The sequence below is a fragment of the Theropithecus gelada genome, chromosome 8 (genome assembly GCF_003255815.1).
Source record: "Theropithecus gelada isolate Dixy chromosome 8, Tgel_1.0, whole genome shotgun sequence".
Classification (NCBI taxonomy): domain Eukaryota; kingdom Metazoa; phylum Chordata; class Mammalia; order Primates; family Cercopithecidae; genus Theropithecus; species Theropithecus gelada.
Window position 1 is genome coordinate 142491340 of NC_037676.1, and position 17127 is coordinate 142508466.

Sequence of the window (17127 nt, forward strand, 5' to 3'; positions counted from 1 at the left end):
TAGCACAATGGGGACAAATACCAGTGGACGACAAATAGAGGCACGTGACAGGTGAGGTTAAACACACACATGGCTCCCTGGAGAAGTCTGGCCACAAAACAAAGGGGCAGCCAGAGGAGGTGGCTAGAGCGGGGAGGCCGACATGTTCTCCTGGGGCCTGAAGGTTTCCTGAGTACCCCACTACCTTCTTCCTGTCCCTAAAGGATTTCCACAGAGACACACAATTAGTCCAACATACTTGAGCCAATATCGTGTGCTTAGTGCAACGAGAAACGGCTCATGAAGTCAACTAAGCGGACTGCGGACCACCCCACCCCAGACACTCTCCAGCAGTCTTTCCCATGGCCAGCTCCTCCCGGCCCTGCTCCCGGTCACAGCGCACAGGATCGGAGTTGGATCTGCTTCCCGTGCCATGGGAGCACTTGGTGTCACACACTACTTGGTCCGAAGGACAGAAAAGAATGTTCCAGACTCACATCTCTGCCATCCAAGGGAAGAAATGCTGTTTAACACAAGTCAAGCTCATAGCGCTGGGCACGTGTTTCCTGGGGGCTTCCAGATGCAGACTCTGACAGAGGAGCTTCTGCGTCCAAACCAAATCTTGGTGAAATAATTGCATCATAAATCAAGGTGAGCTCCTTGGAATTTAAGTATCTTTAATGCTCATGAGTCAAGAAATAAACTTCCTCTGTCAAGGAAGGAAAATTGGATTTGTGTCCTTACCATAAAGGGCTTCTTCCCATCTTTTAGCGGGCAGCCTTTCTCAAGCAAAAGTTTGTAGTCAATATGGATTTGCAGAGAAGGTATCAGGAAAAAAATAAAACATGGCCAAGACTCAGGATTTTGTGTCTCAAACAACAGGATTTTGAGACAAAACAAAACAATGCTTGACCGGAAAGTCACAGGGCCTGGGCCTGACACAGGCCCTGACGGTCCCAGCTGCAGCGTCCCAGTTGTCATGAGCAGTGGAGCTTGGGTGGGACTCGGGCTGGCACTGAAAAGGAGGTGAGTCCTAAACAGGCCATGGCACTAAAGAGATGGCAGCAGGAACCCCACTCCAGCCAAGGTCAGGCCCCCAGGGAGGGGCTGCAGAGGTTGGGCAAAGGTCAGGTCCAGTCTCCTAGGAGGAGATGGGGACCAGGAGCTTCTTGGCAGAGAGAAACTCCAATGTGGGACTATGGGCAAACTGTGGGAGGTAGGAGTAAGGTCTATGCCAACGAGACTCTCTTGTTTAAGGAGATGGCCCCTAATATGTGGTCTGTGTCGGATGAGTCAGCCCCTGGGTCTGAGCAGCAGAGGAACTGCAAGGGGGAATCACCAGTGTCTGAAGCTTGGCACGCCTGTGTCCCCCGAGCACTCTGTGGGCTCAGCTGCCCTTCCTGTAGCTCTGCCCTCCCCACCCCTGCACTGGACCAAAAGTTTTTTGTTTTTTTTTTTTTGAGATAGTCTCGCTCTGTCACTCATGCTGGAGCACAGTGGTGCAATCTCCACTCATAGCAACCTCCACCTCCCAGGTTCAAGCAATTCTCCTGCCTCAGCCTCCCAAGTAGCTAGGATTACAGGCTCATGCCACCAGGCCCAGCTAATTTTTTTGTATTTTTAGTAGAGGTGGAATTTGGCCACGTTGGCCAGGCTGGTCTCGAACTCCTGACCTCAGGTGATCCGCCTGCCTCGGCCTCCCAAAGTGCTAGGATTACAGGCGTGAGCCACTGCGCCCAGCCGTGACAGTATTTTTATCTCTGCATTATCAGCTCCTACCTAGCCAGGTACCTGGCACACAGCAGGTACTCACTAAGTATGTATTGAACAAATAAATAAGCATCTCAAACTTGAACCACTGTGTGACACAGAAAAGCACCCTAGCAATAATCAAAATGGGCCTGGGACAGAGTGGCCTGCTGCACACTTCACGGCTGCCTCCCGGTGAGCCTCACCCTGTGCAGTGGTCTCTGCATGGCTGCCTGGCCATGGAGAAGGCGGGACAATGCATTTCCACAGCAGACACCATCAGGCCACCTGCTCCTGACCTCGGTCCTCGTCACTGTCAGTGCTCAAGGCACCACTCCCGCCAGGCTCCATCTGGGCACCTCCGACTCCCACCCTGGAATGCTCTCTGCCGCGTCCCACCGGCTCTGCTCCTCTGCGTGTCTCCTCGGCAGAGGCCTTTCCTGAGAAGCTCCCTGCAAAGCAGGCCTCACCATCTGACGCTGCTTCGCAAAGTGACCTGCCTTCTGTCTCTGAAGGCCTGCCTCTTCTGGACATCTCATCTCATCTGACCCGCTGTGTTTTCGTCACAGCACCGAATTCTCCTGCACCACGGTCTATATTTGTTGGATTGGTTGACTCGTTGTTCCCTCTGCATTTTCTTCCACGCTTGATTATCTGCCCAAGTGTTGTGGGTCTTGTCAGGCTCAGTAGAATACCACATCTTCTATAAAGCCTTCCGAACCCCAAAGACAGGGTCAACCTCTGCTTTGTTTTTATATGACAGGGTCAGTCAGCAAATTCGACTCTAGTTAGTCTGAGTACCTCCTTCCAGACTGTGAACTCATACAAGGGGAGCAGCCTAGGTTGAGGGCATTTGTTATTCATTCCATTTTTTATTAATTGCTAGTCCTATAGCACAGGGCCTAAAGCACATGGTAGGTGTCGATAAATGTTTGTGAGTAAATTTAATGAATAAGTCACTGGAATGTTCATATTAGATTAATAACAATCAAAACTCAAAGAATAATCACATTTTATTTCAGGAAGTCACCTTAGAAAAATATATACATTATATACAATTTTTTAAAATAAGAAATAAAAAACAAACATTTTAACTCCAAACCGGTTCCACTGGACCCTCTCCTCCAGCCCCTGGTCCTCAGCAGGACCTGCTGGGATCCACATTCCTCCCTAGGGCCCAGGCTCAGTGCCGTGGTGGCCGCCCACAGCAGCACATCTTCTTGTTGAGAGGTAGCAGGTACCAGAGCATGCATGCACCCCCGTCACAGCGCATCCACGGGACAATAAAAATGGGGGGTCAGAGGCATTATCTTTGGAAACGATTCTAAACACAGGAGAAAAATGTGGGGTGGGCAAAGAGAAGCAGCTAGAGGACCTGCTTTCTTCACTGCCTTTTACAGCTGGCAGGGACCTTCGGGGAGGCCTTATTAGCAGGACAAATGACAAAGTTAAAGTACCTCTTCTCAAGTTATTTTTCCCTTTTGGTAATAGCTGCCCTTAGCATTTCTTCGCCTTAAGCCACCCCCTGCCCTTTTGCTGGAGCGCTGGCTGGGGCTCACTAAGCTGGAGCCGGAGCCGCGATCTCCTTTATGAGCTCTCGGGGCTCACCTCCAGCTTTTGTTGGGCGGCTGGTGCTCTGTACAGGCCTGTACGCACATGCCATGAAACTGTAGCTGAAGCTGCTGTCCTTCCTAGCCTAGCGCCCACTGGCTGCCACAGTTCGACGGACAGCAGTGGCAGAATTCAGCAGCCAAAGCCAGAGCTGGGAGTCTGCGCGTCTGGCTGTTCAAGCTAATGGGCTCAGAAGTGTCCAGGCCCGGGAAGTCCTGGTGGCAGGCTCAGCGGAAATCATGTGTCCATCCAACACTGAAGTCTTGCCAAAATTCATCTTTCTAAACAGTGTGTGGAGGTATAAAATCCACCTAGCTTAAGTATGCAATGCAATCATTTTTGGTAAATTTACAAATCACTGATACCCAGTGTTTTTTCGTTTTGTTTTGTTTCGTTTTTGTTTTGAGACGAAGTCTCACTCTTTGTCCCCCAGGCTGGAGTGCAGTGGTGCGATCTCGGCTTTCTGCAACCTCTGCCTCCCAGGTTCAAGTGATTCTCCTGCCTCAGCCTCCCAAGTAGGTGGGATTACAGGCGCCTGCAGCCACACCCAGCTAATTTTTGTATTTTTTTAGTAGAGACGGGGTTTCACCATGTTGGCCAGGCTGGTCTCGAACTCCTGACCTCAGGTGATCCGCCGGCCTTGGCCTCCCAAAGTGCTGGGATTACAGGCGTGAGCCACAGGGCCCGGCCTGTTACCCAGTTTTAAAACACTTGCAGCACCCCAAAGAGATTCCACAGGAGTACTTCCAATCAGTTTAGTCCCCACACCACTGGCAGCCTCAGGCAGCCGCTGAGCTGTGTCCTGCCACTAGAGACCTGCTTTCTGGATGTTTCACATCACAGGACTCACGCTCTGCGCCTCTCGCATCTGGCTTCTTGCACTCAGCAACTGGCCTCTGAGGCTGGTCTGCACTGGGGCGCGTGCTCTTTGGTCCCTTCATTGCAGAGTGGTGTTCCACTGCAGGGACGTACCGCACTCTGCTGACCATTCACCAGCCGACGGCCATCTGGGCCCTTTCCAGTCTTCTGACTGTGGACGATGCTGCTAGGAACACTCGCGCACAGGTTTCTGCGTCAACATATGTGTTCTGTTGTCTTGAGCAGGTGCCTAGGAGTGGAATTGTTGGGTCATATGGTAAACTTATGTGTAACTTCTGAAGAAACTGCCAATGTGTATTCAAAAGGGGTGTCCCATCAGCATCCCTATCGGCCTCGCATGAGGCGTCCAGCATCTCCGAAACCTTGCAGCTCTGCTCTTGTGAGCCCCCTGAGCCTCCAGTGTGAACTGGAGCCTCACGTGGTGCCAGTCCGGAGACTAAAGATGTCAACCATCCTTCCAGTTTACTTACGAGCTATTTGTATACCTTGTGGTGAAACAGTTACTCATATTTCTTGTCCATTTTTAAAATTAGGTTGTACATCTTTTTATTAAGTTTTAAGAGTTCTTAATGTGAATATAAGCTCTTTATCAGATATTTAATATGCAAATATTTTCTTCCAGTCTGTAACTTTCATTCTCTTAATGGTGTCTTTGGAAGCGTAAAAGCTTTTAATTTCGACGAAGTCCAATCTGCAACGTTTTCTTCCAGGGATCCTCCTTTTGGTGTCACATCAAAGAACTCTGCCCAATTCAAGGTCATGATAATTTTCCTTTATTTTCTTCTAGAAGTTATATACTTTCAGCTTTTACACTCAGGTCTATGATCCCTTTCCAGTAAATGTTGTCTGTGTTTCATTTTATTCCCCGATTATACGTCAAGTGTCTCCACCTCTCCTTCCTCTGTCAGAAGACCACCCTGCCTGCCCCTGTACCTGGCCAGTTCCCCTCCCCCACATTGAGCTTGCTGTTGCCTCCTGGAAGAACTCTTCCCTGAGTCCGTGACCTCCCGTGACCTCCCCCAGCACGTGGGACCTCCCCCATCAGAGTCCTGACAACAGTGCACTGTGATTACTCCACGACTTGTCAATTTCCCCACGTGACAGAACTTCCCATGAGGACAGAGACCAGGACTGTCATGATCACTGCTACAGCCCTAGCACCCAGCACAGCAACTGGCAAATGAAAGTGCCTATTAAACACATGAATGGGATTTAAAAACATTTCAGAAAATCCCAAGACACATTTTATAAAAATGGACAAAAGGGTAACCGTTAAGTGTTATTCGTAAGTGCAAAAATTAAGAACAGGCTGGGCGTGGTAGCTCGTGCCTGTAATCCCAGCACTTTGGGAGGCGGAGGCAGGCAGATCACTTGAGATCAGGAGTTTGAGACCAGCCTGGCCAATGTGGCAAAGCCCCGTCTCTACTAAAAACACAAAAATTAGCTGGGCATGGTGGCGGGTACCTGTAATCCCAGCTACTCTGGAGGCTGAGGCAGGAAAATTGCTTGAACCCAGGAGGTGGAGGCTGCAATGAGCTAAGATTGTGCCACGGCACTCCAGCCTGGGCAACAGAGCAAGGCTCTGTCAAAAAAAAAAAAAAAAAAAAAAACAGAGAATATCCCAAATTCCAATAGCAAGGAAATTAATGGGTATGCAATTTTGAGATATCTTTATGATACACTTTGTTGAAGCAATTAAAATTGGATTTTCTCCAGAATTTGTAAAAGCATGAAGAAAAGCTTACATTATATGGTTATGCAAAAAGCAACCTATAATACTATATATGATGTCGTGTAATCTCAACTATTCAAATACTTATTTTTAAATAGGATGGATAAAACACTGGAAGGAAATATCACAACAAATCATTTATACTAATTGCTTCTGGGACTCATGAGATTTCTTTTTCTTTCTTCTTTATGTTTTCCTATAATGCTAAAAAACAAATAAGATCAAAACTATTTCTTAGAAGATAAGAGTTGGCTGAGCATGGTGGCTCACACCTATAATCCCAGCACTTTAGGAGGCCAAGCTGGGTGGATTGTTTGAACCCAGGAGTTCGAGACCAGCCTGGGCAACATGGTGAAACCCCATCTCCACAAAAAATACAAAAATTAGCCAGACATAGTGGTGGGAACTTGTAGTCCCAGCTACTCAGGAGGCTGAGGTGAGAGGATCACTTGAACCTGGGAGGTAGAGGTTGCAGTGAGCCGAGATCACAACACTGTACTCCAGCCTGGGCAACAGAGTGGGACTCTGTCTCAAAAAATTAATTAATTAAAATATAATATAATATAAAAGTTTAATTAAAATTCCCCCCCCCCTTATTTTTTTTTTTTGAGATGGAGTCTCGCTCTGTCACCCAGGCTGGAGTGCAGTGGTACGATCTCGGCTCACTGCAAGCTCTGCCTCCCATGTTCACGCCATTCTTCTGCCTCAGCCTCCCGAGTAGCTGGGACTACTGGTGCCTGCCACCACACCCAGCTAATTTTTTTTTTTTTTTTAGTACAGATGTGGTTTCACCGTGTTAGCCAGGATGGTCTCGATCTCCTGACCTCATGATCCACCCGCCTCGGCCTCCCAAAGTGCTGGGATTACAGGCGTGAGCCACCACGCCCGGCCAAAATTCCCTATATTTTTAAGGGAATTCCTAAATTCCCTAATTTCGTTTTTCAAAAGAATTATGATTCCAAGGCTAATTTCACATTCTGTTCTGATCATGGTAAGAAAGATTTTAAGTTTGTTCTAATTCGTTTTAAGCAAAGCATATTGATGTTGCTTATCTTAAATAAATCCTTCACCTATATTCTAGTCATAAGAATTACAGGCTCTTTGTGCCATTAAAAAATATATATATATATATAAAAAAACCAATGATGCCTCAGAGCCACTCTGGTCTGTGACCCTCGTACACACTACCTGGGCAGAGAGGTGCTGATCTGTAGTCTTGGTAAAGCGGGAATGACTTCGACTGTGGAGCCACTGGTTTTTATTCCCGGCAGGTTATCCAGCAAACAGTCACTGAACACGCCGAAGACCGTGGTATGGTAACCTGGAACAGAAAATGAGCATCTTCACTCCACTGGCAAGGCTTTGGGTCTCACACCCACGGCCGAAGCAGTGCGAAGAGCACGAGGCTCCTCCTCAGAAGACCTGAGTTCCACAGTTGCCCAGGGCCCGCCAGCGCTCACCCACACTCCGGCCCTCAACCCCGCGACCGTCACTGGCCTTGTAGGTGATGGGGAGGATAACAGCATCTGCATTCCTGTTTCACAAGGCTGGCCTGGGTCCAAATGAAAGATTATATAAGTGAAGGTCCTTGTAAACCATAAATGTCTCCTTAATAATCAGTATCTCATCCCTTTACTCATTTGCTTTTCAGATTTATCCATCTCTAAAACGAGAACGTTAATATTATTTCCCAGGACATAATGTGACTTAATGAGTATTTGAAAAATGTTTCAAACCCTTCTGTTGAAAGATGAAAGTTCACGAGCCAAATGTTATTGTAGCTGCTGCTGATAACGGCAGATGTGCTGTATGTATATAAGCACCATAATTTAAGATTAGCAAATTTCCCATGTTAAAAAAAAAAAAAAGTTCACTGGTTAGATAAGCACTTGAAATTGTTTAAGCAAAGCTTTAAAATGGCTTTTGAAATTTCACAAGATAATTACTATAAACAACATTCACTCTATAACAAAATTAAACAATACCCTGTGGCTAGATGCCTAGGGTGACAACATTTTTGCATTCACACAAAACTATTCCACACTAAAAGGAGAGGCAGGCACTCCCTCAAGGGCAAATCAGGGACCTTACACAGCCTCAATCAGCCCTGCGCTCACCTCCTGCCAGCCTGAAGCTGCCCTATCAACGTAACTCCCATTCAGAGCAGCCACACTTCCTCTAAAGTATACCTCTTCAAAGACATCATTAACTGGCAAACATTCTCCTCCCCAGAACCACATCTGGCACTAATGTCCTTTCTATAATACCTGGTATGACGTGGTTTTGTCTGCTAAGCAGCCATTGTTTTGCAATTCTTAATTTAAACCATTTTCCTTTTCTTACCCGTTGCTTAAAATAACTGCCATATAAACCCAAAAGTCTGATGACAAATAGTACATTACAACGTCTGATAATACGAGGTCAGTCCTTTCAACTTGGTTCCCAAAGCGGGCCAAAAATGAACACTCCCTAGTGTGGACCTAGGATAAACAACTAAGAACTGTGTGACTAAGGCTCTGACTTCTCATCAGTGAACATACTAGCTACGAGTTACATGTTATTCGGAATTAAGCCCTTCACTCCTCATTACTCCTCTTTCATCTATTCATATCTCCTATGCTCCACTGCCAGGCCATGGCTATGGTCCTGCCTCTGTCCCTTTCTTCCTGGGTCATCGCTGAAGCTTGATCACTGGTGTCCCTGCCTCCAGTCCTTCCCATCTCAACAGGGGTCCTGGATCCTGAGGATGGCTCTGAACGGCCCACCCGACCACATCTCTCTTCAAGAACACAGCAGCCCCACTGCCCTCCGGAGAAAGCTGGCATCCTTTGGCACAGGGTGTAAGACCCCAGGTCGGCACTCTGCCTCCCTTCCAGCCTGTCTCATCCCTGCCACCCTGGCCTGGACCACCCACTCTGACCATCCCCCGGTCCCCCAAATGCACCATGTTCTCTCTTACCACCACGTTGTTCTTTCTGCCTGGAATTCTCTTTCTGCCCCCTGTGTACTCCCCCCACAGCCCAGCCCCATTCATTTGAATAGTTCCTAGTTCGCCTTCAAGCCTCAGGGTCACTGACCAACCCACTCTCCCCATTGGGTCCATGCCCAGAGTCATTTGCTCCCACGGCCACTCCACTCCATCTTCCCACTTGGGGCAGCACACCCTCACCTACAATGACACCTGCTTCACCCACCCGTAGGGAGCACCCTTCCAGCAAATGTTTGCTCTTCCAGCCAACAAACACACACTGAAGACCTACTGTGTGCCAGGCTCCACACTAGGCATGGAGCTGCAGCTGAGCCAGACACACGGGGCCAGCAAGGAATCTATCGCACAGAGTCAGGAAGGAGACCACCGACCAGGGGCCTAGACCAGCGAGCACACACCGAGGAAGGCTCCCGGAGGAAGGGAAGCCTGTGCTGAGGACTGAGGGAAGCCCAGGAGCCAGCCAGGGTGATGAGCACTCAATGCGGCACAGGTAAAGCCTCAGAAAGCCTGGAAAACTGCCAGAACTAAAGAGTCTTCAGAGACTGAAGTAGGAGCAGAGGGGCAGAGAGGAGGTTGCGGAGGCCAGCAGGCGCCGGACCACAATGGGCTCCAGAGCTACACTTAAAGACCAGGCCTTGATAACACGGGCCTGGCGACAGCTGCGAGGCTCCCAGTTGAGAGATGTCAGGAGCAGATTCCCGCTAGGAAGATTGCTGGGCCACAGATGGGAAGTGGGTCTATTAGCAAGCAAGACCAGGGCAAAAACACCAGCCCCAGTGCTTTTCTGACAAACCCTAGAAGAGTTATGATCTGCAAGACAGGAAGGGGCAGTGGAGGTGGAGACAAGTGGCAGTTCTCAGGAAGCACTGAGGGAGGGGACGTGGGGGTGCTGTGACTGACAGCGAGGGTCGAGGATGACGCATATGGGTGATGGGGATGCCTGCGCTGAGATGGAGGCTTGACGGGGGCAGGGGCAGCTTTGGGGAGGCGAGGTAGGGAGTTCTGGTTTACACCTATGGTATGAGAGGTGCCCAGGAGCCAGCTGGGAAGGGCTGGAGGTGCAGGCTGGGAAAAAGCCCAGCCCTGGAAATCATCTGCACATTGGAGGAACTGGAAGACAAGAAGGTCAAGGGCATTGGTGGGATCACCTAAGGTAGCCTGTGGAAGAGAAAGAGTTAACAGGGCCAGGGAACACAGGATGAGGGGTGGGGAAGGAAAGAAGTGGGGTGTGAGGAAGGCCTGGCTGAGAGGGGTGGGCTGCAGAAGACAAGAGAGACCCAAATAGAAAGGCCAGAGAGGCGGTAAAACATCTGGAGGGGCAGGGCCACAGCAGCCAGAGCAGAGAGGCGGTAAAGCATCCAGAGGGCGGGCTCACAGCAGCCAGAGGAGAGGGCATGCCTAGTGGAGGGTCAGCCAGGGACTCAAAGGGCACTGAGGAGCGAATTTAGGGAAAAAAAACTGAAAAGTAGGCCCTGGATTTAGCCCAAAAAAATACTGCTTGTGACAGGAGTTTTGGTGAAGTGAAAAGGGCTGAGTCCAGGATGCAGAGGGTTAAAGCCCCCTGCAGAGGCGGAGATTCAGCGTGTGTAGACACCCTCTGAGGAGTTCCAGCGAGAAGGAGCAGGAAGAAGGAAGGCTCACTGGAGGGAGAGGAAGCAGAGGGAGGAAGGGCGTGGGCAGTAGGGTCAGAGCACAGGAAGGACCCCTCCCACCACCACACATCCTGCACCTCACGAACAGGTTTTTTTCATGCTTCCTGAAGAAACACGGTCTTCATTATCTTCTAACTGGTTAGGACTGGCAGGACGGGCGATCGGCTCTGGACCTCACGGAGGCCATGCAAGGGTGCAGCAGACCCTCCTGAGCGGGAACCATGAAGGGACTCTCCTTACCGTTCACAGTGATCGTTCCAGTCGTCTGCGGGACCCCGACGAGCGTCACTGGGTACAGACCAGATTCAGCCGGAAGAGAAAGCGCCGCAGGGAGAGACTCAAACTCCACTCCGCTGGTGAGCAGCCCCTAAAACGAGCCACGCGGCATCATGAGCCCAGACCAAACCTACTGTGCGCTCAGTTCCAAATGCGCCTTAAGACACTGGCTATGGCACATCTGGAACTGCTGGAAGAAAATGACCAACAGTCTTTATAGAAACCCACAGAGAACTTCAGAGACAGTGAACAGTGTAACGCAAAACCACCTAAACACGGTAGGCACGGCGGGTGCTCAGGCGATAAACCACAGAGCCACTTGGTTTTAGCCCTGTTTGCTGTATGTTTGATATTTGTTTTATCATTTTACCAAATGGGAATGTGAACACAAAGAGAAAATATTTTATTTATAAACAAAAATAAATAAAAACTTGACTGGGCATGGTGGCTCACGCCTGTAATCCCAACACTTGGGAGGCCAAGGTGGAAAGAACACTTGAGTCCAGGAGTTCAAGACCAACCTGGGCAACATAGTGAGACCCCATCTCTACAAAAAAATTTTAAAATTAGCCGGGGAAGGTGGCACGCACCTGTGGCCCCAGCTACTTGGGAGACTGAGGTGGGATGATCACCCGAGCCCAGGAGGCTGAGGTTGCAATGATCACACCACTGCACTCCAGCGTGGGGGACAGAGTGAGATTCTATCTCAATCAATCCATCAATACAATGTGGAAATATGCCACGAGTTAATATCCCTGCCATACATCTATGAGTTATCAACTTATTTCAGTATGTACTAAGCTTGCTAGTGCAGGCACTAAGCTTGCTAGTGAACAAGACGGGCAGATTCCCTGGCCTCAAGACGGTGGCCCATGATTGGAAGCAATGCAGGTATGTCGGCCCTCAGGACTTCTCAGCATTGTAATAGAGGTCCTACTCAGGGCACTAAAGCAAGAAAAAGGAAGAAAAGGCATAAAGGCAAATTACTCACAGAAAACAAAACCAGGGTCATAGAATACGCTATGGAATCTACAATGAAACTTGAACTTTCTAGTACATTTAGCAAAGTGATACAGTCAGAAAAAAAAAAAAAAAAAAGGAGTTATTTCTATAGTTTAGCAATAAACAATTGGGGAAAATATCATTAACAAGCGATCAAAACCATCAACTATATTAGAAAAAAAACTAACAAATGACGGGCAAGGTCTCACAACAGTTACAGAACACTGCAGAGATAAAGCAGCCCTGGGCGAAGGAGGAAATCCTGGATTCTTCTTAGCGGGTTGGTTTTCTGCAGCGGTATGGTCAAAGCTACCCTGCAACTCTCTCAGATAGGACAGGACTGAGCATCTGAGTAGATGTGCTGATGCTGGGAGTCCGAGTCTCACTCGGGAAGAAATGACACACGTGGATGGAGGAAGGCAAGCACCCTCTGGAGAAGCGCTGCAAAGCAAGGGCAGATGCTACATGCATGTCTGTGGTGCAGACGCAGGGATATACACAGGTGTACATATATGTAGGCATATGGGCTTAGATAGATATGTGCGTTCTCATGTATGTGTATATGCATACAGACTTTTCCTAACTCTGTCTACAGAAAGCAGCCAGAAGCAAAGCCACTCTCTCGGCAGTGAGTACACTTAGTGCCTGGACTTGGAGCCAAGGTGTGAAATGATCTATGTGTGGAACAGATGTAGCAGGCAAGGGTGGAAGCCGAGGAGCCAATTGTCTCTAGGCAAATATATTGGCATTTATTTCCTTTGAAAATAGCTAAAGCAATATGGCCAACTGTGAACATTTTTTAAATGTGAATGGTGGATATGCGCGTGTGTAGTATTCCCTGTAACATTTGGTGTGTTTAAAATACTTCCTAATTTAATTTTTAAAACTTTGCCCATGAGTTGTGGGCTATCTCCATGTGGTGCTTTTTATGTTATTCCCTGCTCTTCCTCATTTGTTATAATAAGCACATATTGTTTTTAAACCAGATAAAAATGAAAGCTACATTTTAAGACCAAAAAAAAAAAAATGTGTAAGAAAGAGCAGCAGGCATTTGATACTTTAACCATTTTGGGGAAAATTCTCTAAACTGCTTCTCCCTACTAAGGCTGAGACAGAAAGCCACAGGAAAGGCCTAAGCCAAATCGTACTGCAGGTCAGTCCTCACCCAATGGAAGGAGAAGCACTCCTCCCAAGTGCACCTCAAGACTACAAGCTGAACATCCAGCTGAGCTTCCAGGAGCTTCCAGGAGTTCCAAGCTGCAACTCAGCCTGTACTCATGGCCAGGCTGTCACATCTGTCCCAGGAACCCTTCCCTGACTCTCCAGGGCCAGGCAGACTCCCCTCCACATCAGGCCTGCAACACCTCGTGCACCCCAACAGAGCCTTGATCACAGTCGCAGCAGGGACCAGGGCCTGACCATCTCTGTCCCCTCAGGGCCTTGCCTGGGGCCTGACGCGTGGCAAGAGCACTCAGCAAAATACCTGCACGAAGAGTCTGCCTCTTACCCTGAACACCAGTCATAAAACCCTAAAAGACAACGTCCACTCTCGCAGCACCATGCTTTGCGTGCTGCTGAAAAGTTACACAGCAGCACCACACAGCAAGGCAGAGAAGACTCGAGGGACGGAACCTACATTGGCGTGGGGAGGGTCTGTTCTGAAAACATAGAATCAGCTTAGAGGGCCAGCACAAATCTCCTTCCCCCTGACTACAGAATTGGGTAAGCATTTCCAACAGAAGAGATTACAAAGTGAATCTTTCACACCCTACACAAAGCACAGAAATGGGATATCAGGATTTCAAAACAAGAGAAAGCTGATGATGGTGGTGTGGTCATTTATCCTCCCATTCCACAGCTTGTTCTTCCCCGGGGCCTTGATCATCTTATCATCTTGCAGCAATAAAATAATGCTGGTATCATTGAGTAGCAGGCATAACGTGGACTTTGCAACCTCAACTCATCTCATGCAAGCTTCAAAATGATTATTTCACATCTTATACCCAATCAACTAAGCTCGGTATGTGTTCAAATCAGAGGTTTCTTTGTAGGTTCAAATATGTATTGAGAATCAAGCCTAAAGACCCAGGAATAACGAAACATGGTCTTCATTCACAATAAGCTTATATGCTTTGGCAAAACAAACATAAAAAGAGACACATATCATAAGATGTGTGCCTCAGACATTAAGTAAAAACCTGCTTTAATGAGAAGTTTGTGTGTTAGCCCAAAAAGATCAAATGATGGGCGATACATACCATGTTTTCAACCCGAAGTTCAAACGGCATTGGGTTATACACCATCAGCTGAACTTCACACACATCTCCTTGAACCCACTGGAAATCTAGAAAATACACACACACACATCAACAAATCCATGTATTTGTTGGCATTTTTTCACTTTCCACATGGTTTCCAATTATTCCTCTGGCAATTTATATTCTCAACGAGGCAGCAGGCTCTATGATCATCTTGAGATGGGTGAGTCAAAGCTGCTTTTTCCACCGGCTTTCTCTGAAACAAAGCAAGGCAGCCGTCACTGGCGCTTTGATGCCACATGAATGGCGCTTGTCGCCACCTTCAGCGGGCTGCATTCATGCCAGCATCTGTCCAGATGGCACTGTTCTTGGTACAGAGCCATAAGGCACACCGCGCTTCACAGGGCCCAGAGGCTGGCAACACAGGAAGACGGTACTGGGGTCACTTGTGAGTAATACGGAGTGTGATTTGCTCTACTCCCCGAAGATTGTGGGGAGGCGGGAAGCTTCTCCTCCCCACCCACTCCCAAGTCAACTGCAGTTCAGTACCTGTGCAGGGGCAGAATTCTGATGACCTCCAAAACCCCCAGCCTTGGTGTGCACAACCTGGTGTGCATGCACGGTGTAACCCCACTTTCAGTGTGAATATGATTAGGCTGGATTGTAAAACAAAGGTGGAAAGATTTTACAGATGTGATTGGGACCCCAATCAGTTGACTCCGAGTTAATCAAAAGGAAGGTCGTCCTGGACGGACTTGTTCTAATCAGGTGAGACCTCACAGGAGACCACGGCCTTTCCTAGAGGGCCTGTGGAGGGGACCACATGGCAAGGGCCTAAGAGCAGTCTCTAGGAGCTGAAAGCAGCACCAGCAGACAGCCGGCGAGAGAACGGGGACCACGGGAAATGAATGAAGAACCACCTGAGGAGTCGTGAAAGCAGGCCCTTCCCTTAGTTGAGCCTCCAGATGAGGACACAGTCCCAGATGACACTTGGATTTCAGTCCTGTGAATCCCTGAGCAGAGGACCCAGCCAAAGCCCACACAAATCATGAGGAAGTAGATTTGTGTTGTTTTAAGCTACTGAGTCTGTGGTCATTTGTTACAAAGCAACAGAAAGCTAATTCAGCATCTGTCCCAATTTCCATCAACCCCTCCTCCCTTTACAATCCTCTCTTAGGCAAACCCGAAGGAATTTCAGAATCAATCAACAGGTGGCAGGCATGTGTTAGGTGTGAGGCGCTTCCACACAAGTTATCTCATTACTCAGCATAAGGACCTCCTGAGATAGGCATAGATAACCCCTATCACTGCAAGGCAAACACTCAAGGTCCAAACAGGGTAATAAATTGGCCCAGGAACCACACAGCAAGCGAGAGAAGCTGCTGGATTCAGGCCTCTGAACTCAGAGGCATCCCAAGCAGACATGGGTGGCTAACAGGGCGGTGGAGGGCTTTTTCTCTAACAGTAAGAAAGTCTGTTGACCAGAATTATTCAGCTTTCACAGAGCTTTCATAAGCATGTTCTCAAGACACAGCTTTTTCCACACACTCTGCACCAAGCACCCTGCAAAGAGATGAGGACTGACTCCACCACACCTATGACATCTGACCCAGAGCTGGCATGTTGACATTGCATGAATTAAAACAGCGTCCACCTGGTAAGCTAACAGCTCCCCTAATGCTTGCACCACCATGTACTCATCTGAGCCTCTGGACAATGCAGTGAATGGCTACAGTCTATGTCAGCAACACAAATGTTATGCCCGTTCTGCAAAAAAGGAGAATCCCCCTGACAGGCTGATCCGCCTGCCCGTCCTATGGTCCTGGGAAGCAAGAGAACTGAGAATCAAACTCCAGTCTGTCTGGCTCCAAAACCTACTCTCTTTTCACCCTACTGTTTCACCTCTCAGGACTCCGGAAACTCAGGTCTTGTCCTTCCAGCTTCCATGTCATCCCAGCTCATGCCAGCTTCCATGCCCCCCACTTTCTAGGCCCACCAGCTTCTGAGGACCTTCAGTGGCAGGGGGCTCACCCACCCTCCTCATTCACATAAGTCAGTGGCCAGAGCACAACATGCTCCCACGCCACCTGCCCCCGGCCTCACCCAGCCTGCCCGGGGCCACTGATGGTCAGCATCCCGGCCCACTCCTCACCACAAATGAAGAAGGTCACTGTCTTTAAACAAGTGGCTAATGCCTGGCAATTAAGAAATTGCTTGCCCTATCATGGTCATGATGATGATGATGATGATGATAATAAGCCATTTAAAAAATCATTTTCTGGGGTACTGAAAAAATAATGTATACTTAGATGGTCCATGTCTACTAAAGGGTAAATCTAAGATAAATTGTTGATTACATAAAAATTTTTTTTTTTCTTTTTTTTTTTTTTGAGACGGAGTATCACTGTGTACCCAGGTTGGAGTGCAGTGGTGTGATCTCGGCTCACTGCAACTTCCACCTCCCGGGTCCAAGCAAGTCTCCTGCCTCAGCCTCCAAAGTAGCTGGGACTACAGGTGTGCACCACCATGCCTGGCTAATTTTTTTTGTATTTTTAGTACAGACAGGGTTTCGCCATGTTGGCCAGGCTGGTCTCAAACTCCTCACCCCAACTAATCCCCCTACCTTGGCCTCCCAAAGTACTGGAATTACAGGCATGAGCCACCACACCCGGCCTAAAAAGTGATTTTTGCTGAAAGAAGGAGATAACCCCTTTCCACCCTCAGCATGTCAAAGCACACGGTGGTGGCCCTTCCTCACTACTTTGTCCCAGAAGTAGTGGGAAGGCACAAGAATTAGCGTCTCTGAAACGCCCTCGACTCAGGCCCTGCCCTCCCTGTTGTGGGACACACTGTGCCTGCTGTCATCTGTGGACACACAGCATCGGGTGGTAGCGTTTATTGACAAGTTCGTCTCTTTCTGCTACACTGTATGGACCCACATGGCGGGAAAGACTCCTGATTTATCAATGCATCCCCAGCACATAGCACAGGGCATGTAAC

General features: G+C 48.5%; 1 protein-coding gene across 1 annotated transcript in view; it reads right to left on the reverse strand.

Annotated features, from left to right (window-relative positions):
- The window catches only part of TRAPPC9 (trafficking protein particle complex 9), a 714313-nt gene that overhangs the window by 538512 nt on the left and 158674 nt on the right, over nt 1–17127 (reverse strand). Inside the window, exons 12-14 of the mRNA XM_025393926.1 lie at nt 14128–14213; nt 10832–10958; nt 7139–7271 (exon numbers count right to left, since the gene is read on the reverse strand). Of these exons, the coding sequence (XP_025249711.1) occupies nt 7139–7271; nt 10832–10958; nt 14128–14213 (346 nt within the window). The remainder of the gene's footprint in view (nt 1–7138; nt 7272–10831; nt 10959–14127; nt 14214–17127) is intronic.